Here is a 24,039-nt window from a genome sequence, read left to right as displayed (position 1 = left end):
CATTAATAATCACTTATTAAATTTGCATGTTTTCTTCTTTGTTTTTGTAGGTAGTTTATAAGCTCTTGAGAAATTTTATATATAAGCCTCTATGTCACCTCTTTAGAATGGGATTACAGCCTAATGAAGTAATAAAAACACCTTTTCAGATGTGACTTATGCCTACATACTTAGTACTAGGGATTGAACAGGGGTGCTTTACCACTGAGCTCCATTCCCATCCCTTCTTATTTTATTTTGAGACAGGGTATCTCACTAAATTGCTGAGGTTGGCCTTGAATTCATAATCCTCCTGTCTCAGCCTGTTGAATGGCTGGGATTACAGGTATGCACCACTCTGCCCAGCTGTGACTCATGCCTTTTTTTTTTTTAATTAAAAAAAAATTTTGTTGTTGTAGATGGACATGTACCTTTATTTTATTTACTTTTATGTGATGCTGAGGATTGAACCCAGTGCCTCACACATGCTAGGCAAGCACTCTACCACTGAGCCACAACCCCAGTCCCGACTCATGAATTTTTAAAAATAACATTAATTGATGTTATTGAATGGCATACAATAGGGGTCCCCCAAGAACACACTACAGGCTATTACTAATTCTCTTGAGAATCCCCACCTTAGTAAAAAACTAAACCTCTTTCAGCCTGTCATAATCATTTACTACATTCTGAACACCTTCCTTACTTATTTCTAAATATTTAAGGCAGTTGGGACCACACCCAGAAGATGTATGTACATATACAAAATCAAAAGTAATTTTTGTTGGGCTACGTATTTTTCTGCATTATCTATATGTATTCCACTAGTATACTTAATGAAGAGTTCACATAAATATGATTTAATCAACTACAAAGTAATTTGTGAAAACAGAAGTTTCAAATTACCTTCCAAAACCACTGTATGACTTGATGATTTACATTGTAGCCATTTTTATATTTTGTATGTTCTTTCCAGTCGTTCACATCCACATCTCCCAATCCACACATAAGAAGCTACATAATAAGAATGTAATAAGAACTGTAAGCAAGAAAAATAATGGGTACAAAACTTCTGTTTCAGTATAAAAATAACCTTTCTTACCTCCAGTTCATTTTCATCAAAAATTTTGATGAGATCCTGTGGTATTAGTTCAAAAAATCCCTAGTAGGAAAAAATATATATTTAAAAACCTGGTCAGCAGGCTCAGTGGACATTTTTATACTTCATGTTCTGGGTGCTACTGAAGAGATCTCCCTTTCACATAAATTTTTACCACTATATATTTATTCACTAATATATCAATATTGACAAGGAAAAATATGTGCCCATAGTCTGTTCTCATTCATTATTCCTCAAAGTGGCTATTTTAAAACATTCCCCTACTTCTCAAACCTCTTCCTCCTCCACCTCACCCTTTAAAAATTTTATTTTTATTTGTTCTTTTTAGATATACATGACATCACCCTTTCTTTACAGAAGATAATTTCTATTTGACAAAGAAAATGGAGGTAATTATGCAGAATGGAACTCCCTCTTCCACTGCATGCCTGTGGGCCACCCAGCATGACATCCATCCTGCCCACTGCAGAGCATGAGAAGGGAATCACCTCCTCCCTCAGGCCAGCCTCCACAGGTACTTCATCTGCTACTTTGGGGAGTCATCTCGAATCAACTTCCTTCTCTTTATTAGCTCATTCTTTTTTTTTTTTTTTTTTTTGTGGTGCTGGGGATCAAACCCAGGGCCTTGTGCTTGCAAGGCAAGCACTCTACCAACTGAGCTATCTCCCCAGTCGCCTATTAGCTCATTCTTAACCCACTTAACTCTGTTCAAGCCACATCTACCTTAAAAACAAAACCCCAAACACCTCATTTACCTCTTTCTTTCACAGCCAAGTTCCTTTTCCTTTCTTCTTTTCTTTTTTTTTTTTTTTTTGTACCAGGGATTGAACTCAGGGGCACTCAACCACTGAGCCACATTCCCAGCCCTATTTTGTATTTTATTTAGAGACAGGGTCTCACTGAGCTGAGTTGCTTAGTGCCTTGCTTTTGCCGAGGCTGGCTTTGAACTCGCAATCCTCCTGCCTCAGCCTCCAGAGCTGCTGGGATTACAGGCGTGCATCAACGCTCACAGCCAAGTTCTTGACAGTACATACGCTTACTGAATTCAGTTGCTCATCTTCCGACTCTCCCTCCAACCATTGCCATCTGAGGTCTAAACTATTACTTCCCTGAAACTGTTCTGGAAAAAGTCAGTCAGTTCTGTAGCTATAGCTAATAAACATTTCTCGTTCCTTATTTGACTTCTCTGCAGTAAGATATTGTTAAAAACATCTTTGTTCTTGAACCTTTGCTCTTAATATCTCACGCTGCCCCTCTTTGTCAACTTCCTTTGAAGTCACATTTTTACTGTCTGTTCTTGAGCAACACTGAAGATGCCTGTTCCCAGGCCTCCAGCGTGGCCACGTACCTTCACTGCTCTTTTCCATTTTCTGTTTTCTCTAGTCCATAGCTTCATGACGCAAATGCAAATGATCCCAAATCCACATCCTCATCCCAGATCATTCCTATCATTAAATATCCACTTCTGGATATCACTGAAATGCGGGGACAATGCTCTTCCCATCCAGAGTCTAAACTCCTATTTCTCACCTAAATTATTACTAGGCAGCACTTTCCCCACTGCTGGGAAGTCTGGGGCTAGGCGTGCCCTCCCTAATTTCACTTGCAGAATGATTTGATTAAAAAGTAAATTGAATCCTGGTGTTTTATTGTTTAACAGCCTTTAATTCCCCCTCGTCCTTCCCCTCACTGGACTTCAGAGAGAATGCCAAGCTCTATGCTTGACAAACAGGCCCCTGAGGATCTGGTGCTGTCAGCTCTGGAGGCTTATTCCTTCCCTCTTGCTTGCTCAAGTCAGTACACTCCACTGCTTGTATTTTCTCTAATGTGCATACAGCCCAGCCTGACACACTCCACCCATGCTGTTCCCCCGCAGAAGGACATTCCTCTTTATGCTTGCCCAATTCCTCTAGTCCTTCCTTCACCTCTCCCCACTCTCTTCTGTGTTCATCTCACACTTCAGATCAAATGTTCCTTGATGGCAGTAACTATGTTTTTTTGCCTCACATAGCACCAGACACATAGAGTGCAATACTGAATAAATGAAAAAGTACATGATTCATATTTAACATAAGTTTTTAAGTTAGCTTAAGAAATGAGTGCTTATTACACGAATTGTATGAATCTACATCGTGCACAACCATAGACACGAAAATTTGTACCCCATTTGTGTAGTGAATCAAAATGCAGTCTGTTAAAAAAAAAAGTTTCCTACCAGTTAAACTATAGACCTTATATGAAGAAATTCAACAAAAATTCAGTCCTATATGCAAATATGACATATTGGTTATATGTAAATGAAATAAGGATATTTTTGAATCATTTTTACCTGAAGCTTGTCAAAATCCATTTTTAAAGGCAAATACACAGCCATAGGGCTTTTTCAAAACTATGCATTGGCTGTGGTCACCTACAACATCACTTTCCAGTGAATTACTTCCTGTCCTCTTTAGCTAATCTTTTGGAGGAAAAGTGAAGGTTTTATTAAGTTTATTGTAGAAATTGAATATTATTCAGCAGCAACTCAAGCTGCAGCTCTCAAGCAGGGGGTCTTATGTTTTAGCCTCATTCACCTGTGACTTCTGTGAGCTGTGAGGAATGCAGCCCTGGGTTTGATGTACCCGCATGCTTGAGTGGGGTGATTTGCCTGGAGGCAGCTGTGACTGAGTGTTAGCAAAGACAAAATGGACTCTAAGGGTTTGTTCAGCAAACTGATCATGGAAATGAAAAAAAAAAAAAAAAAATCTGATTATGGAAAAGACTTGGTTTATTTAAGATTAAGAGCAAAACCAGTACTACATCAGAAAATATCCATTACTGAGATAGCCTTTTGCATATGACAGAGTTGTGTTGTTTGGATTTCAGCAAAGGAGAAAAAAAATGCTTATATTGAGATTACCTTCTTCCCAGTCGTGAAAATAATAAAATCATACCTTCAAGCATTAAAAATACAAAATAACCAATAAATAAATGGAAGACCAGTAAAAGAGGGTGATCTGGGGAAGGAGGAGAGCAAAGGAGAAGTACTGGAGACTGAGAATGAACAAACTGTTATATGATTTATGATCATGTCAAAATGAACCCCACTATTATGTATAACTATAATGCACTAATAAAAACAAAACAAAACAAAAAAAGAAATGAGTATTCTACAATAGCCTACATGTCCACCAGGTGGGGAAACTTAAATACCTTACGAATTTATATTATAAATAAAATGTGACCACAAAGGATAGAAATGACATGTAAATAAATACTTGATAAGGGAAGAAAGCAAGCCATAGAAAAATATGCATGATGTAATCCTAGTCAGGAAAAAACAACAACAAAAAACACACACTATCCCTACAGCAGTGTAGTTCCTGTGTTCTCCTAAGGTTACTTAAAGCGAGGAGAGTGGCACTGGGGAAAGAAAGGTGAGGGGCACTGAGAGGTGTCGAAGTGGACTGTCAGTGCTCATTATTTAGACTTCTTGAATGATTGAATTTTAATAGCAAGCATCTATTCATGGAATATTTTGTCAACATGTAATTAAGAATAGTTGCATAAAGCAAGTCATATACTTATTTTATTCAGATGCAATGAAGCCCAATATTTGAAACTCTAGATTTTACTTTGTAATTACAGAAGAGCAAACAAAAGAAAATGAATACCTCTTTAAAAGCAGCCATTTGCTTCTGGATTCGATTGACGAATCGCCATTGAATTACGAGACTAAAACAAAAAAAGAATCCAAACAATATAGTTCTTTTTCATGTGAATCAAGAAAAGAAGTTTAAGACATATTTATTCCAGTTAGAAACAGAAAATAAAAACTAGTTAAGCTCAAGGCAAATGTTGAATACAAGCAGTTAATATTATATTTTATTTTTATGAGAAAAAGAACATTGAGATTCTGGCTATATGGGAAAAGAAAGAAGGCAAGAAATGTCTTCTCAGAAGAAAGTTCAAAATTATTTCTAGGAAAATACTAATAAAATACTTACTAAATATATTCCTTTTTGTTCTTATTGGTGACAACAATTTCTGATCCACCATTTTTCAACTCATGTTGATGTGTCTAAAATTAAACATGATACCTTGATATGTTATTTTAATGAGAAAAATAAAAAAGTGTAAATATTATAGTTATGCCAGAAACCTGGTATTTTAAATTAAATCCATTCAAAAGCTAAAAGCTAAGAAAACTTAAATATTAGTTCTACTAAAATAAATAAGGAATGAGTCAAATGTCAAAGAAAACACAAATTCTTGCTGAGAGACAGTTTTTGTTACTGGAAAATAAATGTAAAAATAGAGCAGAGAAATGTGTATGTTAACCCCTAAACTTAAGTTACAACATTATGTTTCAAAAATTATGTTTCACTTTGAGGAAAATCCACAAACCTGTCCAAACAGTTCTTCATCTATGATAAACCTGAGGTCCAATTCTGTTGGATCATTTTCAAGAATCCATCTTAGGGAGTTGTAATATTCACTGTCCTAGATAGGAAAAACTGCATTTTAAAAAATACATAAAGACACTTGAACTTGGCAAAAAAAAGTATGCTGAGGGTCTGAATAATTGGGAGAAAGACGAAAGGGTTAGACATCTTTTCCATACGTACATACACTCATTACAAAGCGACAGATCACAGGTTAGTGCAAGAGTAAAAATCCATCAACCAACAGAGTGGTTTAGAAATCTATCTCTATGTGAAAACAGTGGTGGTACAGATTTTATTATTCAATTAAAGGATTAAAGAAAGTAGTTTTCAGAAAAGTTCTCACTTCTATGGATATCCAGGACCATGAGCACTTTTCTCATGTGGCCGATGGGACTGTGTGAAATGTTTATGTTAGCTATGAGGAGGTGTTTGTACCTGGGCCAAGTTAAGAGAAATCTCAAACTAAATATAGAAGTTCAATTAACCCACTCAAATAACTGTATGACCTTAAGACTTATGAAGACTCATACTGTTTGCACTGATAATGTGTAACAAAGAAGGAATAAAGTATTTAGTAGGATCTCTTGGGATCCACATGTGCCCAAGTGAATTGAGATGAAGCAGCAGCAGAGATAACAAGGCTATAGTCAGGGATTTTTTTTCTTTGGGTTTCTTTTCTTTGTAGGAGCCTCACCACAGGCCTGCCTCTGCACTGCCATTTTTAAAGCACACAGTATTCATCATAAAAGATCAAAATTCAAATATTGATGTGAAAAATACCTAACTGTGGTATACTGTGACATATTTAGGGGGAAGTATACTGATAATATCTATAGTTTACTTTGCAATGCATGAAAAAACTAAGGTAGACTGATGGACATAGTATATAATGAAGTAAATATAGATAATAAGCCAATTGTGAGTGGTAGATACATACATGTGTACCATAAAATTCTTTTGACTTTATTATGTTAGAAAATTTTAATAATAAGATGAGGAAGATGTTTATTTGTATTTTGGAACTTTAGAATTTATTCATTTCTATAACATTAAAAGCTTATTCTGCAAAATGTTCAGTTGCCTGTTAAATCATCATTCCTCCATGTGAAAAGTGAAAAAGACCTACCACCGATTCCATATCATGAAGTGTTATTGGTTTGTGTAGCATCATCTTGTAAAACGGGCGGATGAAAAAACCTTGTAAGAAATTAAATATATTTAAAATGATTACCAAGTGAAAGAAAACGGATGGTTACATTTAAAAAAAAAAGTTTTATAGTTGATACTAACCATCCAATAGTTTGCCATGATAAACTGCCATCCCAGCTACCCGACCAATGAACTTGAAGTAAGAGAGGTGATCTTCATTACACAATCCGGAATTTGGATTTATCTGTAGGGTATAATTATCCCTGAAAAGACAAGAACATCTAAATGTTCCTCTTGATATTTAAGAGATTATGACAAATAATTACAAATTTTCCCCTTCTTTTTAGAGTTATTTGCCTCTGTTGAACCATACTTGACCATTGGACTTAATGAAAGAGTAATTTCTGTCAAAAGGTGGAAACAATGCAAATATTCATTGACAGACAAATGGATAAATGAAATATGGTATAAACAAATTAATAAGAAAGAATAAAATCACGATGCATGCTGCACTGTGGATGAACCCTGAGGTTACCATGCTATGTAAAATAAGTCATACACAAAGGGCAAACACTGTATGATTCCACTTAGATGAGGGACTTAAAGTAGTTGACTTTTTAGAAAAGAAAGGAATGGCGGCTTGCAGGAGACAGAGAGTCCAGTGGTTAGTGGGCAATGAATTTCGTTTTGGGAAGATGAACATTCTGGAGATGGATGCTGGTGATGGTTACTCAACAAGGGGAATATACTTAAGATACCAGGGAACTGTATGCTTAAAATGACTATAGTGGTAAATTTTATATTGTATATACTTCAACACTTTTTGAAAGTCATTTCTGAAGCATTAGTTATAATCTTTCTTTTCGGTGGTATAACATACATTCCCTTGTATCATGCAATACTGTTATGTCATTTTCAGAATAGTGATTTTTCCTCCTTCTGTATATGGGCATTTAAAGATGCTTAAGCCAGGTGCAGTGGCATACATCTGTAGTCCCAGCTACTTGGGATGCTGAGGCAGGAGGATTGCTTCAGCCCAAGAATTTAAGGCCAGTCTGGGCAACAGTGATACCCGTCTCAAAACTTAATAAATAAATATATAAAAATAAAGGTACTTACGTAGCAGAATATTCAAACAACCCATAATAAGGGTTAAACATTTCCTTTGAGATCAGGAAGAACCATTCTCTGGCAACTCCTCCATAATCTAAACCCTTTTCACCATCAAATTCAATCCAGAGTCGAGCCTTGAGGAAGTCAGCTCTTTTGACACCCATAATTCTCCGGTAAGAGTCCTCAAGAACAGTTGCACGGCGAAGTTTCATCTCAAATTTGTTTGGAATGTCATTCTGAAAAGTCAGAAAAGAGATTTATGGTTTAAAGCAACTCAACACAATGACAAATTTCTCTGTCCAGAAAGTCATAACATTCACTGTATTCCACTCTGTGCCTAAGTCCCTTTTTCTTTTTCTTTCTTTTTTTTTTTTTTGCGGTGCTGGGAATTTGAACCCAGGGCCTTATGCTTGGAGGCAAGCACTTTACCAACTGAGCTACATCCCCAGCCCCCCTTTTTCTTTCAGCACTGAAGTCAGGGGGAAAACAAGGGGCATGTTGTCTTCTATTCCTCTGTGGTATGAAAGGATTCAGGCATTTTCTCTAATCATTTATTGATAAAGACTTCTGATACTTATATCCAAAGAAGTTATAGATGGTGATGATAATGCCCACATGGAGGCATTTCATGAACCTTGGTTTCCATATTAAGTTCCAAGAAGACCACCCTGCAATTGGTAGTCTAGCCATTGTCCACTTCTCATTGCTTGCGGGAACATTCAAGGTTTCCCCTACCTCCATCTTTCTCCTTGCGGTCTGTCCTGCTTCACACATTAATGGATGCTAAGTAACATTTCCAGACTATGCCAGACACTGCTCCCTGCATTTTAACAGATTGACTAACTCACTCTTCATTACAACACTATGAAGAAGCTACTATTATTTTTCATTTCATAGACAAAGAAACTGAGGAAAATAGAAGTTAAGAAAGTCTTTGCTCCTGAACCTCTGCTCTTGCTTCACTTATCTTTGTACATTCTGTGCTTATAGGACAAATGCAGATAGTTATGTATTGGTTGGGCAGATCTCAGTTTTATAAAACTATATCAGAGTATTTTATTTTTGAGTGCTTTGTGTGCAACTTTCAAGTGGAAACCATTAGGAGAAGAACATACACTGTCAACATTCTCTCACTTCAAAAGAAAAAAAAAAGAAAGAGGGTTAATGACAAGTAGACAAACCCAATTTACTCTCAGTATACTTAGGGAAAATAGAAAGCCCTAGAGAAACATATTAATATAAGCAGTTTATATAAGCAATGTAAGCATGATATAAGTAGTTTCCTCTATTGCTTGAGTAATTTAAATAACATCAAGATTGGAGAAGAGCAAGTTTAGACTGGCTACTAGGCAGCTGGTGTGGGTAAGTCACTGACTTGCTCTGGGGCAGGTCCCACGCTGGGTGGCACCACTGTGGGGCCGGGGATGGGAGGAACAGATAATAAAAACATGGCCTAAGACATGGCTGCTTCCTCAAGGAATTTGCAATCTGGTGTGCAGGTGAGAGACAAGTGTAGATGCTACTAATTCTGAAACTTAAAAGAGTAGAGCAATTGCTTCTAAGTAATGCTCTGTGGGAACATAAAAGATTGAGCTATAAATCATAAATGCGGCAATCGAGGAGTTTTTGAGAGGAAGTCTTTGGACAGGAGAGGAAGGGAGGGAAGAACTAAGGAAGAGCAGAAAGGAGGGATCTGACACATTTCATAGCCAGGGGATACCGGAGGAGGAGGAGAAGAAAAAGGAAGGGAAGCAGAGATTACAGTAAAAGAAGAAGGTGGACAAGTGTGAATGACAAACTAGGAAGAGAGTTTCTGAGCAGAGGAGCCTCCTGATCAGGAGCTCTTCAGGTGCTGATGAGGCGGGGGTATAAAGAGTGGCTTTAGGGGCTGGGGAGATAGCTCAGTCGGTAGAGTGCTTGCCTTGCAAACATGAGGCCCTGGGTTCAATCCCCAGCACTGCCAAAAAAAAAAAATAATAAAATAATAAAATAAAAGAGTGGCTTTAAGGAGACAAGAGGAACATTGGTCAGTTAAGACCCCTGAAATAGTCCATGTGAGAGAAGACAAAGAGATCTCTGAGGGAGAGATGGTACTGGAAGAAGAGTGGGCCACAGAACTGGTGTGTGAACTGAGTAGTGACCTAGGGCATGGATGCTCAAGTCAGGCCCTGTGTTCAAATCCTGACTTTACCATTTGGAACCTGACTTTGGATAAGTTATGAGATTTTTGACAAGTTGAGAATAAAGAAAGGAAAATGTTAATGATAGCTCAAGACTTTCAAACATTAGTCATTAATATTTAAAAAAAATTTTTGTCTTATTTTTATTTTTGTTAATCTGAGGATTCAGATTCTCAGGCTTTTCCCTGTGGCTCAAATCTCCTGGAATGACTCCAGGTCTCTTAACCTTCCTTTCATATGCTTACCTCTTTCTATACCATTGTTGCATTCTGGGTAATTTCCATACAAAACTTCTCACTTTTTTTTTTTTTTTTTTTTGTGGTACTGGGGATCGAACTCAGGGCCTTGTGCTTGTGAGGCAAGAACTCTACCAGCTGAGCTATCTCCCCAGCCCACTCATACAAAACTTCTAATCACCAATATGATATGTCCTGTTGGTCAGGAACATGGACTCTGGAGACAGACCATGTGGTCTGAATCTGACTTTTCCACTTAATAAATGTGAGACTTGATCACATTGCCTAATCTCTCTGTGCCTCAGTTTCCTCACCTATAAAATGTGATCCCTTCTTTACAGAATTATTGTAGAGATTAAATGAATAATACATGCAACCTGTTAAGAAGAATGCCTGATATGTCATGAAAGATCAACAAATAATCCTGTTTTCATATGGCTTCTGTATTCTGGGGCCTGTTAACAAAGGCCTTGTCCCTTACTGCTGCACCTAGAAGACAGTAACAGGTATTCTAATATGTTGACAAATGTTCAATGTGGCAAATGGAGAAGCTTGCACTTCTACTCCACCTGTATATTCTCATTAAGAATAAAAATATTTCCCAGAAAAATACATCAACAAAGATTTAAAATCCCAAAGCCTAGAAGTAGGAAACACATTTTCAGAGTAATTTAGATACAAAGTCATTCCTGAAGAAGAGTTTAAAATCTTGCTTATATATAAGGATTTTATTAAGGCCTAAAAAAACCCTACTGTACTTCATTGCTGCTAAAATTTTGGATGAAAAATTTGGTGGCAGACCCACCATCTTGAATTTTTGAAAAAGCAGGCTTCCAGCTTAGAACTCCAGAAAGTGTAACCCAACATAGCCACCTAGTGGTAGTGTTCCTAAACTGCAGGGAAATGGGGAAATGAGAGAGCTAATTAAATTAGGAAAGCATTAAAAATGATCAACACCAGCAGAAAGGAGTGGATGGGCAGATGATGAGTCTAGTACTAAACTTACTGAATTTGTAGAGATGGAATAAAATGTAATGAACATATTTGATAAACATAAGGAGACAAACAACAGGAGCACTGTTCCATTTAGTTGTATTTTTAAATGATACAGAGATATCATTAGAAAACAACAAAGTAGTAAAGGAATTCAGAGTTCTCCAACACAAAGACAAGGCAACAATATGATTTCCTGACCTACTCTTACTCAGATTCTACAAAGACCAAGCCCCTATAACTGTACAGGAAGCACCAGGTTTCAGGAAACTTTTAATTCTATTTTTCTTTATTACAAAATATCTTGAAAAATAGACATTAAAAAATTATGGTCTCTAATGATTTATAACTGTTAGCTCAAAAAATAAACATATTTTCTCTATGAGAAACTATTTGTTCAAAGCCATTTCAAATATAGAACAAACTATTACTTTTAAAAATGCATTTCCCATTATTTTCAGTCTACATAATGATCATTCCCAAGTATTTATTAGAAAATAACACTAACCTGCTTCTTTAACTTTCTTCGGAAGAACTCATACTTTCTTTTGTAATCCCTGGAGTAGGGCACTGCCTTTAGTTGAAATGTTTGGAAAAATAAAGAAGGTTTAGGTCGTTTTTATTCTAGAACAACTTTATAGGTTTCCCCTCTGGGTATTTATGAACATAAGTTAAAGGCATTAAAAAAAAGAATATCTGGAAATGAAGGTTTCATTTGAAGAAAAAAAATACAAAACTTAAAAAAATCTTTATTTCTCTGTTTAAGATAAAATTGTATTTAGCAATGCCTATGGCTGCAATTTTCATCATGCAATATTCTTGAAATGCAACATGCCAGAAACAGAAAATTTCTTCCAAGTAGAGAAATATTAGAAACAAAAATTTCCATTTCTAAAAAGACTTTCAAAATGATTTCTCAATTGAAGGAACAATTTGAAAAATGTACTTTTCCCTTAAACTCCCAGTACTTGCCTTTTTTATCCATTATTTAAAAAGATTATATGCTGAGATACTAAATAGTAATCTAAAAAAAATCCCAAATATTCAATTTTACTTACTTTTGTGAATTAAAAAATAAAATCTGAATAAAAAATGGAAAAAGTAGCTACATGTAAGAGAGGATAATGATTTGTATGTCCCATTAACCCAACTTGACAGTTATAGTTGTACTACGGTAATATTTATTATTTATTTATTTATTTATTTATTTATTTATTTTTGTGGTAATGGGATTACACCCAGAGGCACTCTACCACTAAGTTGCATCCCAGTCCCTTCTTATTTTATTTTCCAATCCTCCTGCCTCAGCCTCCTGAGTAGCTGGGATGCTAGCATGCACCACCACATCTGGCATGTTATGGTAGTATTAATGCTTAAATATGTCTTTATATAGTGGGTATTTACAGTGACTGTCACAAAAAAGTTCAAGATATGGCCTTGGCATTAATAGGGTGCTGCTACCTCCTCATCCTGGCACACTTGTGGCTCTTCTCTGATTTGTTGAGGGCTCACTGTCAACACTTTTTTCAGACAATGGCAAGACCAGCATAAGCTCAGCAGCTCATTGCCCGAGTTTTCTGTCTGGCTCATGAGTCTCCCAAGGCTGTTTGTGCAGGGAAAGGACAATAACTTTATACTATCTTTTTAAATAACAGACTGGGAGTAGGGACAGCAGGGGAGGAGAGGATGGAAAATGTGCTCTCTTCTCAGTCCCCACAGGGCTATGCCCTTGACCATTCATTCGGCCATACAGAAACAGGTGAGAGGACAACCCCATCAGAGCCCGCTGATGCGGCAGACTTACTGGTCCAGTTATTGCTACATTCTGCAGCCGAGGATCTTCCCATTGTGTTCTTTTTATATCTGAAAGGAAGGAAAAAGGATGATTTCTTTCTCATGTACAAAACTCAGTATTAACAAAAAATAATGTAATGATAAATCACATGGCACATACTATGATTTATGTAGAAGATTCTTCCATCTGTGTGAGTTCTCTCTTCCCATCCTGGCTATAATTAAAAACATGTTTCAATTATTTTAAGACAGGATTTTAGATGTATGAATAAAAAACAGCACTGGACATGAGGTTAATTTAATTTGCACATTTCACTCAGTAGAAGGCATCAATAGTTAAATAATAATAATGTTAATTATAGTTGCTAAAGGACTACTATATTCAAAAATACAAAATATTTGATAGTCAAATAAATTGGCAGTAGTTCTATGTACTTACAGGTAAAGGCCCTAGATCACTGGAAGAGTCAAATGATGTCTTTCCTCTCAGATGAGCTGGAATTTTCAATCTTGGATCTTCCTTTTTTGGTTGAGTCATTCGATAAATAAAACAACATACACACAAATTTTAAAATAATGAAAGTCAGTATGTTACAATGTTTTCTAATGTCAACAGATATTTAAGATGTTATTTTTTAAAAGTCCACTTATACTTCAAATTCTTAATCAGTGGCAATAGTTCCTCCTTCTAAAATCTACCACTCTCAGGCTACACTCTTAAAGGAAATAGTAAACATCAGTTCTCAGAGAGGATTCTGGGCTAACTGAGCATCTCTTTTAAATAAACCATCCTGAGTATTTCAATATACTCCATCTTGTGTCACTACATAGAGGTTTTCTCTGCAAAATAAAAGTGGTGAACTATTGGGACATTAAATTGTATCTCGGAATTTCTATGCCTCTGAAAGTGCCTTCTGGCAACTGTCTATTCAAGAACTTATTTATTAATGTTTTTGAAAGATAGGAAGCATAAAAAATTATTAAAGTCAATTCAGGCAGGCAGGGTACATGCCTGTAATTTCAGTAACTTGGGAGGCTGAGGCAGGAGGAGGATCACAAGTTTAAGGCCAGCCTTGGCAAATGAGCAAGATTTCTCAGAATAAAAAAGAAAACAGTGGGGATGTGGCTCACTGGTAAAGTGCACTGAGTTCAATCTCCAGTACAAAAAAAAAAAAAAAAAAAAAAAGTCAAGTCAGTTTGCCAAAAACCAAAGTTCTCTTTGGATTATTTGGATTAATTCACATTTATTTAAGTTATTTAAGCTATGTTGGTGTTTTAAAAAGTTAATTAAAATTTATTCATCTGCTGGCGTGGTGGCACACGCCTGTAATCCCAGCAGCTCAGGAGGCTCAGGCAGGAGAATCACTAGTTTAAAGCCAGTCTCAGCAAAAGCGAGGTGCTAAGCAACTTGGTGAGACCCTGTCTCTAAATAAAATACAAAATAGGGCTGGGATGTAGCTCAGGGGTCGAGTGCCACTGAGTTCAGTCCCTAGTACCCACCTCGCAAAAAAAAACATCTATTGCTAATTTTGGTAATTTTTCTATTGGTGGTAAACTAATCACCAAAAACTTTGTAATTTATTTTAAAATTAAAAACATTTATTCTACATAGCTCACAAAGGTCTTTTTAGTATTAAACGAGGTAAGGATTCAAAAGTGCTTTGGAACTATAATGCCTCATATAAAAAGCAAAGGTTTATTATCAAGTAATTTCCTAAGCATTTATGGTTAGTGAGCTAAAAACTGGAAATAGGAAATAAATGTGAGTATCTCCATGAAAATCTAAGACAATATTAAAAAAGAGACATAGAGCATTTTGAATAGAAATAATAGTATTAAGAATTCAACACAGCCAGGTGCCGCGGCACACCTCTATAATCCTAGAAAATTGGGAGGCTGAGGCAAGAAGATGACAAGGTTTCAGACCCAGTTCAAAATAAAAAATAAAAAAGGCCTAGAATGTAGCTCAGTGGTACAGCACTCCTGGGATCAATCCCTAGTACCAAAAAAAAAAAAAAAGAATTCAACATATTTTTCAGTGAATACTAGGAAAGGCAAGTTATTCTAATACACATTTAAACATTAGAAAGAACTATACATAAGAGATTAGTATTGTTATAAACTTAAGAGTCCTAAAGTTACCCAGGTGGTGGTTTTGGTGTTGTGGTCAATAAAGAAAGGCCTCCCATTTGGTGCGTGCCGGACTTCCCAGCCTTTAGGGAGGAATCCTTGCTCAATTTCAGATGGCTGGGTCACTTGCTGTGCCGAATCACTCAAGGAGAGCTGTGACTGGGGGCCTGCAGAAGGACTCTGGTTTGATAGCAGCTGACTGGGCTCCACTGTGGCCTAGCACATTAATGAAGGCATACTGTAAAATTTTATCAAGAACTCATAAAGAGCTTACCTGCAAACAGAATGGCTGAGAAGACAGCTTACCTGCAAGTAGAACCCACACTTGTAAACAGGCTCCAAATCCCTGAGACTCATTTTCAAATGTAGTTATGGCACATTATTAATTTATTTATTTTTTAAAATATTTTTTAAGATGTTGATAGACCCTTATTTTATTCATTTATTTATGTGTGGGGCTGAGAATTGAACCCAGGGCCTCACACATGCTAGGCAAGCGCTCTACCACTGGCCACAACCCCAGCCCCATCATTATTTAATTTAAACTCAACATTTTAGTAATCTTTCCCAATTTTTCAAATAAAGTGTTTTGTCAAACTTTGTTTTTAATGATGATTTATAATTTCTCAGTTAATTCTTAAGTGGTAAGAAGGTAGTTAACAGTCAGTCTGTTGTGGGTGCATCTGACTGAGAAAAATCTATGTCCACAGGCCTGGTGCTCAGCTCCATAGGGAGCTACAGAATCTACTGGCTTTGATACCCAAACACTCAGAAAAGGGAGGACCCTGTACATAGAAATGGGTTCAAATGTTGGGTAGATAAAATAAATGACAACTATAGAAATAACAACTGAAATGCAATATATTCACATGATAGATTATTAGTCAATAGTTAAAAGAAATATACCAGATCTATTTATAATAACATGGATAGAGTTTTAAATAATGCTGGGCAATAGAAGATTTAGACTCACACAGCATAGCATCTATGCAAAATTTGAAATACATGAACATAAACAATATTTTACATTGTTTAGCTCTCTGTATATACATACAATAGGTTGGAAGAATCTACAACCAACAAAGCATGGTAATTCCCTCCAGAGAGTAGGATCAACAGCTTGGCTAAAAGGAGTTTAGCTTTATCCGTAAGCCTTTATGTTCAAAACAAAACCTCTACAAATGAATGTGGTAACTTGTTAATTAATGGTGGCAAATTCTGTGTGTTAAGAATAAAGGTTTTCTTTAATTTCTTTCTTTAGTGTTCTGTAGTTTTCACTGTAGAGGTCTTTCACCTCTTTTGTGAGATTGATTCCCAAGTATTTTATTTTTTTCGATGCTATTGTGAATGGGGTAGTTTTCCTAATTTCTCTTTCTGAAGATTCATCACTTATGTATAAAAATGCCTTAGATTTATGTGCATTGATCTTATATCCTGCTACTTTACTGAATTCACTTATGAGTTCTAAAAGTTTTCTGGTGGAATTTCCTGGTTCCTCTAAGTATATAATCATATCATCAGCAAACAGGGATAGTTTGAGTTCTTTTCCTATTCGTATCCCTTTAATTTCTTTGGTCTGTCTAATTGCTCTGGCTAGAGTTTCAAGGACAATATTGAAAAGAAGTGGTGAAAGAGGGCATCCCTGCCTTGTTCCAGTTTTAAGGGGGAATGCTTTCAGTTTTTCACCATTTAGAATGATATTAGCCATGGGCTTAGCATAGATGGCCTTTACAAAGTTAAGGAATGTTCCCACTATCCCTATGTTTTCTAGTGTTTTGAGCATGAAGGGGTGCTGTATTTTATCAGCTTTTTCTGCATCTATTGAAATAATCATGTGATTCTTGACTTTAAGTCTATTGATATGGTGAATTACATTTACTGATTGCCTGATGTTGAACCAACCTTGCATCCCTGGGATGAAACCCACTTGATCATGGTGCACTATCTTTTTAATATGTTTTTGTATGCGATTTGCTAAAATTTTGTTGAGAATTTTTGCGTCGATGTTCATTAAGGATATTGGTCTGAAATTTTCTTTCCTCGATGTGTCTCTGTCTGGTTTAGGTATCACGGTGATATTGGCTTCATAGAACGAGTTTGGGAGGGTTCCCTCCTCTTCTATTTTATGGAATACTTTGAGAAGTATTGGAATGAGCTCTTCTTTAAAGGTTTTGTAGAACTTGGCTGAAAACCCATCTGGTCCTGGACTTTTCTTTGTTGGTAGGCTTTTGATGACTTCATCTATTTCATTACTTGGAATTGGTCTATTTAAATTGTGTATGTCTTCCTCGTTTAGTTTAGGCAATTCATATGTCTCTAGAAACCTGTTGATGTCTTCGAAATTTTCTATTTTGTTGGAGTATAGATTTTCAAAATAGCTTCTAATTATGTTTTGTATTTCAGTCGTGTCTGTTGTGATATTTCCTTGTTCATTCTGAATTTTAGTAATTTGGGTTTTCTCTCGTCTTCTCTTTGTTAGTGTGGTTAAAGGTTTATCAATTTTGTTTATTTTTTCGAAGAATCAACTATTTATTTTGTCAATTTTTTGTATTGTTTCTTTTGTTTCAATTTCGTTGATTTCAGCTCTGAGTTTAACTATTTCCTGTCTTCTACTACTTTTGGTCTTGGTCTGTTCTTCTTTTTCTAGGACTAAAGAAAGAAATTAAAGAAAACCTCAGAAGATGGAAAGATCTCCCATGTTCTTGGATAGGAAGAATTAATATTGTCAAAATGGCCATACTACCAAAAGTGCTATACAGATTCAATGCAATTCCAATTAAAATCCCAATGATGTACCTTACAGAAATAGAGCAAGAAATTATGAAATTCATCTGGAAGAATAAAAAACCCAGAATATCTAAAGCAATCCTCAGTAGAAAGAGTGAAGCAGGGGGTATGGCAATACCAGATCTTCAACTCTACTACAAAGCAATAGTAACAAAAACGGCATGGTATTGGTACCAAAATAGAAAGGTGGATCAATGGTACAGAATAGAGGACACGGACACAAACCCAAATAAATACAATTTTCTCATACTAGACAAAGGGGCCAAAAATATGCAATGGAGAAAAGATAGCCTCTTCAACAAAAGGTGCTGGAGAATTGGAAATCCATATGCAACAGAATGAAACTAAACCCATATCTCTCACCATGCACGAAACTAAACTCAAAATGGATTAAGGACCTCGGAATCAGACCAGAGACCGTGCATCTTATAGAAGAAAAAGTAGGTCCAGAGCTTCAACATGTCGGCTTAGGACCAGACTTCCTCAACAGGACTCCCATAGCACAAGAAATAAAAGCAAGAATCAACAACTGGGATAGATTCAAACTAAAAAGCTTTCTCTCAGCAAAGGAAACTATCAGCAATGCGAAGAAAGAGCCTACAGAGTGGGAGAAAATCTTTGCCAATCATACTTCAGATAGAGCACTAATCTCCAGAATCTATAAAGAACTCAAAAAACTCTACACCAAGAATGCAAATAATCCAATCGACAAATGGGCTAAGGAAATGAATAGACACTTCACAGAAGAAGATATACAAGCAATGAACAAACATATGGAAAAATGTTCAACATCTCTAGTAATAAGAGAAATGCAAATCAAAACCACCCTAAGATTCCATCTCACCCCAATTAGAATGGCGATTATCAAGAATACAAGCAACAACAGGTGTTGGCGAGGATGTGGGGAGAAAGGTACACTCATACATTGCTGGTGGGGCAGCAAATTAGTGCAGCCACTCTGGAAAGCAGTGTGGAGACTCCTTAGAAAACTTGGAATGGAACCACCATTTGACCCAGCTATTATCCCACTCCTTGGCCTATACCCAAAGGACTTAAAATCAGCATATTACAGAGATACAGCCACATCAATGTTCATAGCTGCTCAATTCACAATAGCCAGATTGTGGAACCAACCTAGATGTCCTTCAATTGATGAATGGATAAAGAAACTGTGGTATATATATATACAATGGAATATTACTCAGCCATAAAGAATGATAAATTTATGGCATTTGCCGGCAAATGGATGAAATTGGAGAATATCATGCTAAGTGAGATAAGCCAATCTCAAAAAAACAAAGGACAAATGATATTGCTAATAAGTGGATGATGACACATAATGGGGGGTGGGAGGGGTTAGTGTTAGGGTTAGAGTTAGGGTTAGGGAGGGGGGCAAGAATGGAGGAAGGAAGGACTGTATAGAGGGAAAAGAGGGGTGGGAGGGGTGGGGGGAAGGGAATAAATAACAAAATGAATCAAACAGCATTACTCTATGTAAATTTATGATTACACAAATGGTATGCCTTTACGCCATGTACAAACAGAGAAACAACATGTATCCCATTTGTTTACAATTAAAAAAAAAAAGAATAAAGGTATATGCTATATTATTATTTGCATTTTTTAGTATTAAGAAATTTCTCAACAAAAGCGTTAAGATAGGGCTGGGGTTGTAGCTCAGTGATAGGGTGCTTGCCTTGCATGTGTGAGGCACTGGGGTCAATCTTCAGCACCACATAAATAAATAAAATAAAGGTATTGTGTCCATTTACAACTAAAAACAAAATTTTTTTTTAGTGTTAAGATAAAGTATTTTACTGAACACTTTCAAGGAAGTATTACAAAAGGCATTGCCTATTGCAGTGATGAATTTTCATTATTTCTTTAACAGATTCCAATCACCAAGATTATCTTTCAGGGCTGGGGAGATAGCTCAGTCGGTAGAGTGCTTGCCTTGCAAGCACAAAGCCCTAGGTTCGATCCCCAACACCGCCAAAAAAAAAAAAAAAAAAAGATTATCTTTCAGCAAAATAATAATCTTAACCATTCAAATTACAGAACCATCCAATGGACCAGATCATTTCTATTGTCCTCTTAGTCCCATTTGGACTTGCTTTGCATAATAACAAGTGGAAATTCATGAATATTACAGAACCACAGGAAATGGTAGATACTTAGCATCAGTGTAGAAAATAAACAAGATACTAGAAGTGCTCTGTATACAATACAAAATGTTGTCATCGCTTATGTAAGAGTGACGGTTCAAATCCTGTAAGAAAATAAGTGAATAGATGGGCTGCAGGGCACCTGTGCGGAGGGCTTCGTCCAGGTGGTTGTTCTGGAATTGTGATCCACGTAGTATGATCGTCCTCTTTCATCCTGCTTTTCTTCCCAACCTGGTGGTAATCCAGATGAAGTAGGCAAGAGCTGAAGTGCAGAACAACAGATAGGAGGATAAATGCTAATGAGAAAGATCCCCCTTTTAAAAAAAAAAAATTAGTTATAGGTGGACACAACTCCTTTGTTTTATTTATTTTTATGTGGTGCTGAGGATCAAACCCAATGCCTCACACATGCTAGGCAAGTGCTCTACCACTGAGCCATCACCCCAGCCCCAAGAAAGACCCCTATAAAAAGGGATACATCCCTTCTTCTCTGGTAGCTCTCTAAAATGAACTATTTTGAACTAAAATCATTTATTATAATAGAAAATAAGCAAATAATACATTTTTAATTAGTAAGATGAACCTTATTTTAAGATAATATTTTAAAGTACACAAAATAAAGTATATAGCATTTAATTTTTTGGGAAAAAAAACCCAAATAGACAATAATGAGAGTGGAAAACTCTAATAAAATGTATCAATACTAACAACCACATACTAAGTGCTTCAATGTATACTATGTCATTTAACTCCACACAAACCTCTCTCCCACGGGTGCTGGGGATCTAACTCAGGGCTTTGCACATGCTAAGCAAATACTCTACCACTGAGCCACAACCCCAGCCCTGACACACAAGTCTTAATGAGATAATGGCTAATATTGGCCCGTTTTGCTCATGAAGCTTAAAAACCTCAAATGATGTGCTAAGACACATTGCTTGTAAGAAAAGGAGCTCAGATTTGAACACAGGTAGTTTAACTATAGAAATTACATTTGGGTGCCAAGTGAAAAGATATCCTTCTTGTTTCTCTAAGGGCTAGGAGAGGCTATTTATTATAGTTTGTTACAAATGAACACAGAGAAGTCAGGTTATTTCCAGGTTTACTATAAATAGTTCTAGGTTTGGCCTTTCCTTTGTCATTTTGAACCAGATTAACTCTTTGAGACCTAGTTTGGCTCCTGAAAGCACCTTAGAATGTAAATGTCATCCCCACCAGTCTTCAGTAGATAAGGCAATTTCCCAGACACACAGGAGCTCCAAGTACTTTTCTGACAGTTATGATGAACTGTTAGACCACAAAATTATAGAAGTTTCATTCTAACAAGTGTCCATCAGCTGGTGAGTAGATGAATGAAGTAGGTCTATCTACACAATGAAATAACCATGAACTACTGAGACATGCAATACGTTTGAAAAATATTATGTTAAGTGAAAGAGGTCAAACACCCAAGACAACATAATAAAACTACATACTGTATGATTCCCTTTACATGAAATTTCTAGAAAAGGCAAAACTGTAGCAAGAGAGAGCAGGAGAGTGGTGGCTCAGGGCTGAGAGTAGGCTCAAGGATGGAGGTAGCTTCATTGAAAGATGGAAGGATTCCTAAACGTGAGTATGGTGAAGTTTGCATGATGGCATGAATTTACAAGACCTCATTTAGGTATGTACTTAGAAGTGGCTGGATTTGAAGGCATGTAAATTATATCTTAAGAAGGACTCAGTTGGTAGAGCATTTGCCTAGCATGAGCATAGCCCTGGGTTTGATCCTCTGCACCGCCAAAAAAACCCCAACAACAAAAAAAGCAAAATGAACACAAGCTGTAACAACTCTTCTAATACATAAATAATTTCACGAGTTCCTTGTTCATCTGGTGTACTTGTTCCTTGGGTAAATACCTGTCATAATAAATTCAATGTTTTCACTGTATGGAGGACAAGGTGCATGGGAGAAATACCATGGATAAGCAGACTCTGGTCTAGTGGAGGAGGTAGACAGGTCATCAGGTGAAGCTGGTGAGGGGAGTCTCTCGGGAGCATCCACCTCCTTTTGTGGGTAGTCAATGTTGAGCAGGCCAGTGGCCCCCACTTCCTCAGCACAGGATCTGTGGTCCTCTCTTCACGCAGGATCATTTTGTAGATGAACCACTCTTGAGTGGTTGAGAATTTGGGGGCCTCTGCACTACTCTAACACAATTTTCACAAGAGCAAAAACCCACTTTTCAAAATTAATATACTGATTGCCACCTAAAATTACAAATGGTTGGCAGGAAACAGTGAGAAGGTCATTCCAAGGGGAGAAATGAAATGTGCATAGTTAGGAGAGGGAGAGAAACCAGGAGTTGGAAGTCACAGGAGAGTTTGTAGGTGGACAAGGAGAAGGGAAGGCTGAAGAGGCTGGGAGCCCAGGAGTTTTAATTTGGTTTAAAAAACAAGTTGGGGGGTGTACAAGGGAGAGAGTCTCATACTCAGTATGAGACTTGAGTCAGGAAGAAGATGGAGACAGGGAGACCAGCAGGGAATTAATAGTTCAGGCATAAAATTCTTAAGGTCCAAAATACAGTAGAGGCAGGGCTGGGAGTACCTCTGAGGAGGAGGCAGAAGGCCTCCACAGAATGGCAGACTGAGGCTGAAAGGAAAAGAGGGCCCAGGGGCTGATCAAACTCCAACCTGGCCACTGGGCCTAATGACACCAGTGCACACCTGACTGAGTGACAGATTCCTGACTTGATGCTTCATGCACTGGCCAGAAATGGTTGCTAGATATCATGAATGTACAAAGCCGGATGCCATGAGCCATGTGCAGAGCAGAAGTAACTGGACATCAGAATCCTGAATTGTGTGTGCATGCGGCAGACCACCTATCACCAGCACAGGACTCCAACTGACAAGCCAGCTCCCAACAGTAGTCACCAGCATGAAGACTCTGCTATGTAAATATGGGAGAGACAGCTCTTGGGTTGTCTTTAAAGGCCCTACTCTATGTCCCCTTTCCCAAACCTCATTCTCTAGAGCCTATGCTGTCCCTGCTACATGGTTAAACATTCCCACTCAGTGTTCCAATTAAAAAAAAGGTGCTGAGTTTTATACTTTTATTGATGACTGAGGAGAGAGGATAAAACTCACCACAGGAAGTGTAGGCTGTTCCTCAAAAATATAGGCTTGTAAGCTGCCTCTTCTGCTGGAATGATTCTTATTTAAAAACAAAAACAAAAACAAGAGAATGATAATATCTTTAGATTTGTCTTTAATGGCAGATAAAATAGGGAGGGTGAGCAAGACAGGGCAGAGAAAAGAAAACTGGCGAGAATGTGGCTGTTGAGATGAGGATGAAGGTCGATGTCTCCCCTTCCCATCTCCCTCTTCTCCCCCAGGGTTGGATACCCTCCTGGGAACCTGCTCTTGAATGTCGGACCCCTTCAGTACGTCTACAACTGGACTTGGATTTCCCCTCCATGCTCACACCAACTTGCTCCTTCTCTTAGATTCCTCATTTCGGTGGCAGTCCCCATATCCCATTCAGTCTCTTTCTCATTAGCTCTCAAATACATTCTCCTCATCACTGAGAAAGAGAAACGTGGCCCCTGACATCCAGAATCTGGCCTGCCTCTCAAAGGCAGGATCATAACAGAGTTTAGGCGAGTCTGTAATTGTGTTTGAATGTAGCTAAGACACAAAACACCAAAGATCTCCCTATCCCGCCCAAAGTGACAACTCTTCTTTGCCAATCACTGCTTTAGCCTCACTACATAGAATTCCCCCTGCTTCCTGATGGCATCCAAAGGAGAGTAAAGTCCTGCTTCTCAAAACCCTCCTCAAAAATCACCTAACATGAGCCGGAATCCTTTAACTCTTCCCAATGTCCTCTTACCAAGACACAGATGGAGTGTGTTCTTCCTTGCTGAGATAAATAATAAACCCAACTTGTTCAAATAAAGTGTGTTCCTGGTGGTTTCTGGAGGAGGG

At 37.2% G+C, this 24,039-nt stretch overlaps 1 protein-coding gene across 3 annotated transcripts in view; it reads right to left on the bottom strand.

Annotated features, from left to right (window-relative positions):
• Nedd4 (NEDD4 E3 ubiquitin protein ligase) overlaps nt 1-24,039 on the bottom strand; it is a 124,848-nt gene that overhangs the window by 6,520 nt on the left and 94,289 nt on the right. For 2 of the 3 annotated variants that reach the window (XM_047540063.1, XM_047540061.1), the window contains 15 exons: nt 23,200-23,265; nt 20,216-20,335; nt 15,134-15,337; nt 13,431-13,511; nt 13,152-13,206; nt 13,002-13,060; nt 11,706-11,771; nt 7,795-8,024; nt 6,817-6,938; nt 6,653-6,723; nt 5,486-5,581; nt 5,086-5,159; nt 4,753-4,813; nt 1,082-1,141; nt 886-993 (listed from right to left, as the gene is read on the bottom strand). In XM_047540063.1, coding sequence (XP_047396019.1) covers nt 886-993; nt 1,082-1,141; nt 4,753-4,813; nt 5,086-5,159; nt 5,486-5,581; nt 6,653-6,723; nt 6,817-6,938; nt 7,795-8,024; nt 11,706-11,771; nt 13,002-13,060; nt 13,152-13,206; nt 13,431-13,511; nt 15,134-15,337; nt 20,216-20,335; nt 23,200-23,265 — 1,473 coding nt within the window. The remainder of the gene's footprint in view (nt 1-885; nt 994-1,081; nt 1,142-4,752; nt 4,814-5,085; nt 5,160-5,485; nt 5,582-6,652; nt 6,724-6,816; nt 6,939-7,794; nt 8,025-11,705; nt 11,772-13,001; nt 13,061-13,151; nt 13,207-13,430; nt 13,512-15,133; nt 15,338-20,215; nt 20,336-23,199; nt 23,266-24,039) is intronic. The other variant, XM_047540062.1, reaches the window with a different exon arrangement.

The sequence above is a fragment of the Sciurus carolinensis genome, chromosome 2, assembly GCF_902686445.1.
Source record: "Sciurus carolinensis chromosome 2, mSciCar1.2, whole genome shotgun sequence".
Lineage (NCBI taxonomy): Eukaryota > Metazoa > Chordata > Mammalia > Rodentia > Sciuridae > Sciurus > Sciurus carolinensis.
Note: the sequence above shows the minus strand (reverse complement) of the source record. Positions and strands in the feature narration are given on the sequence as shown.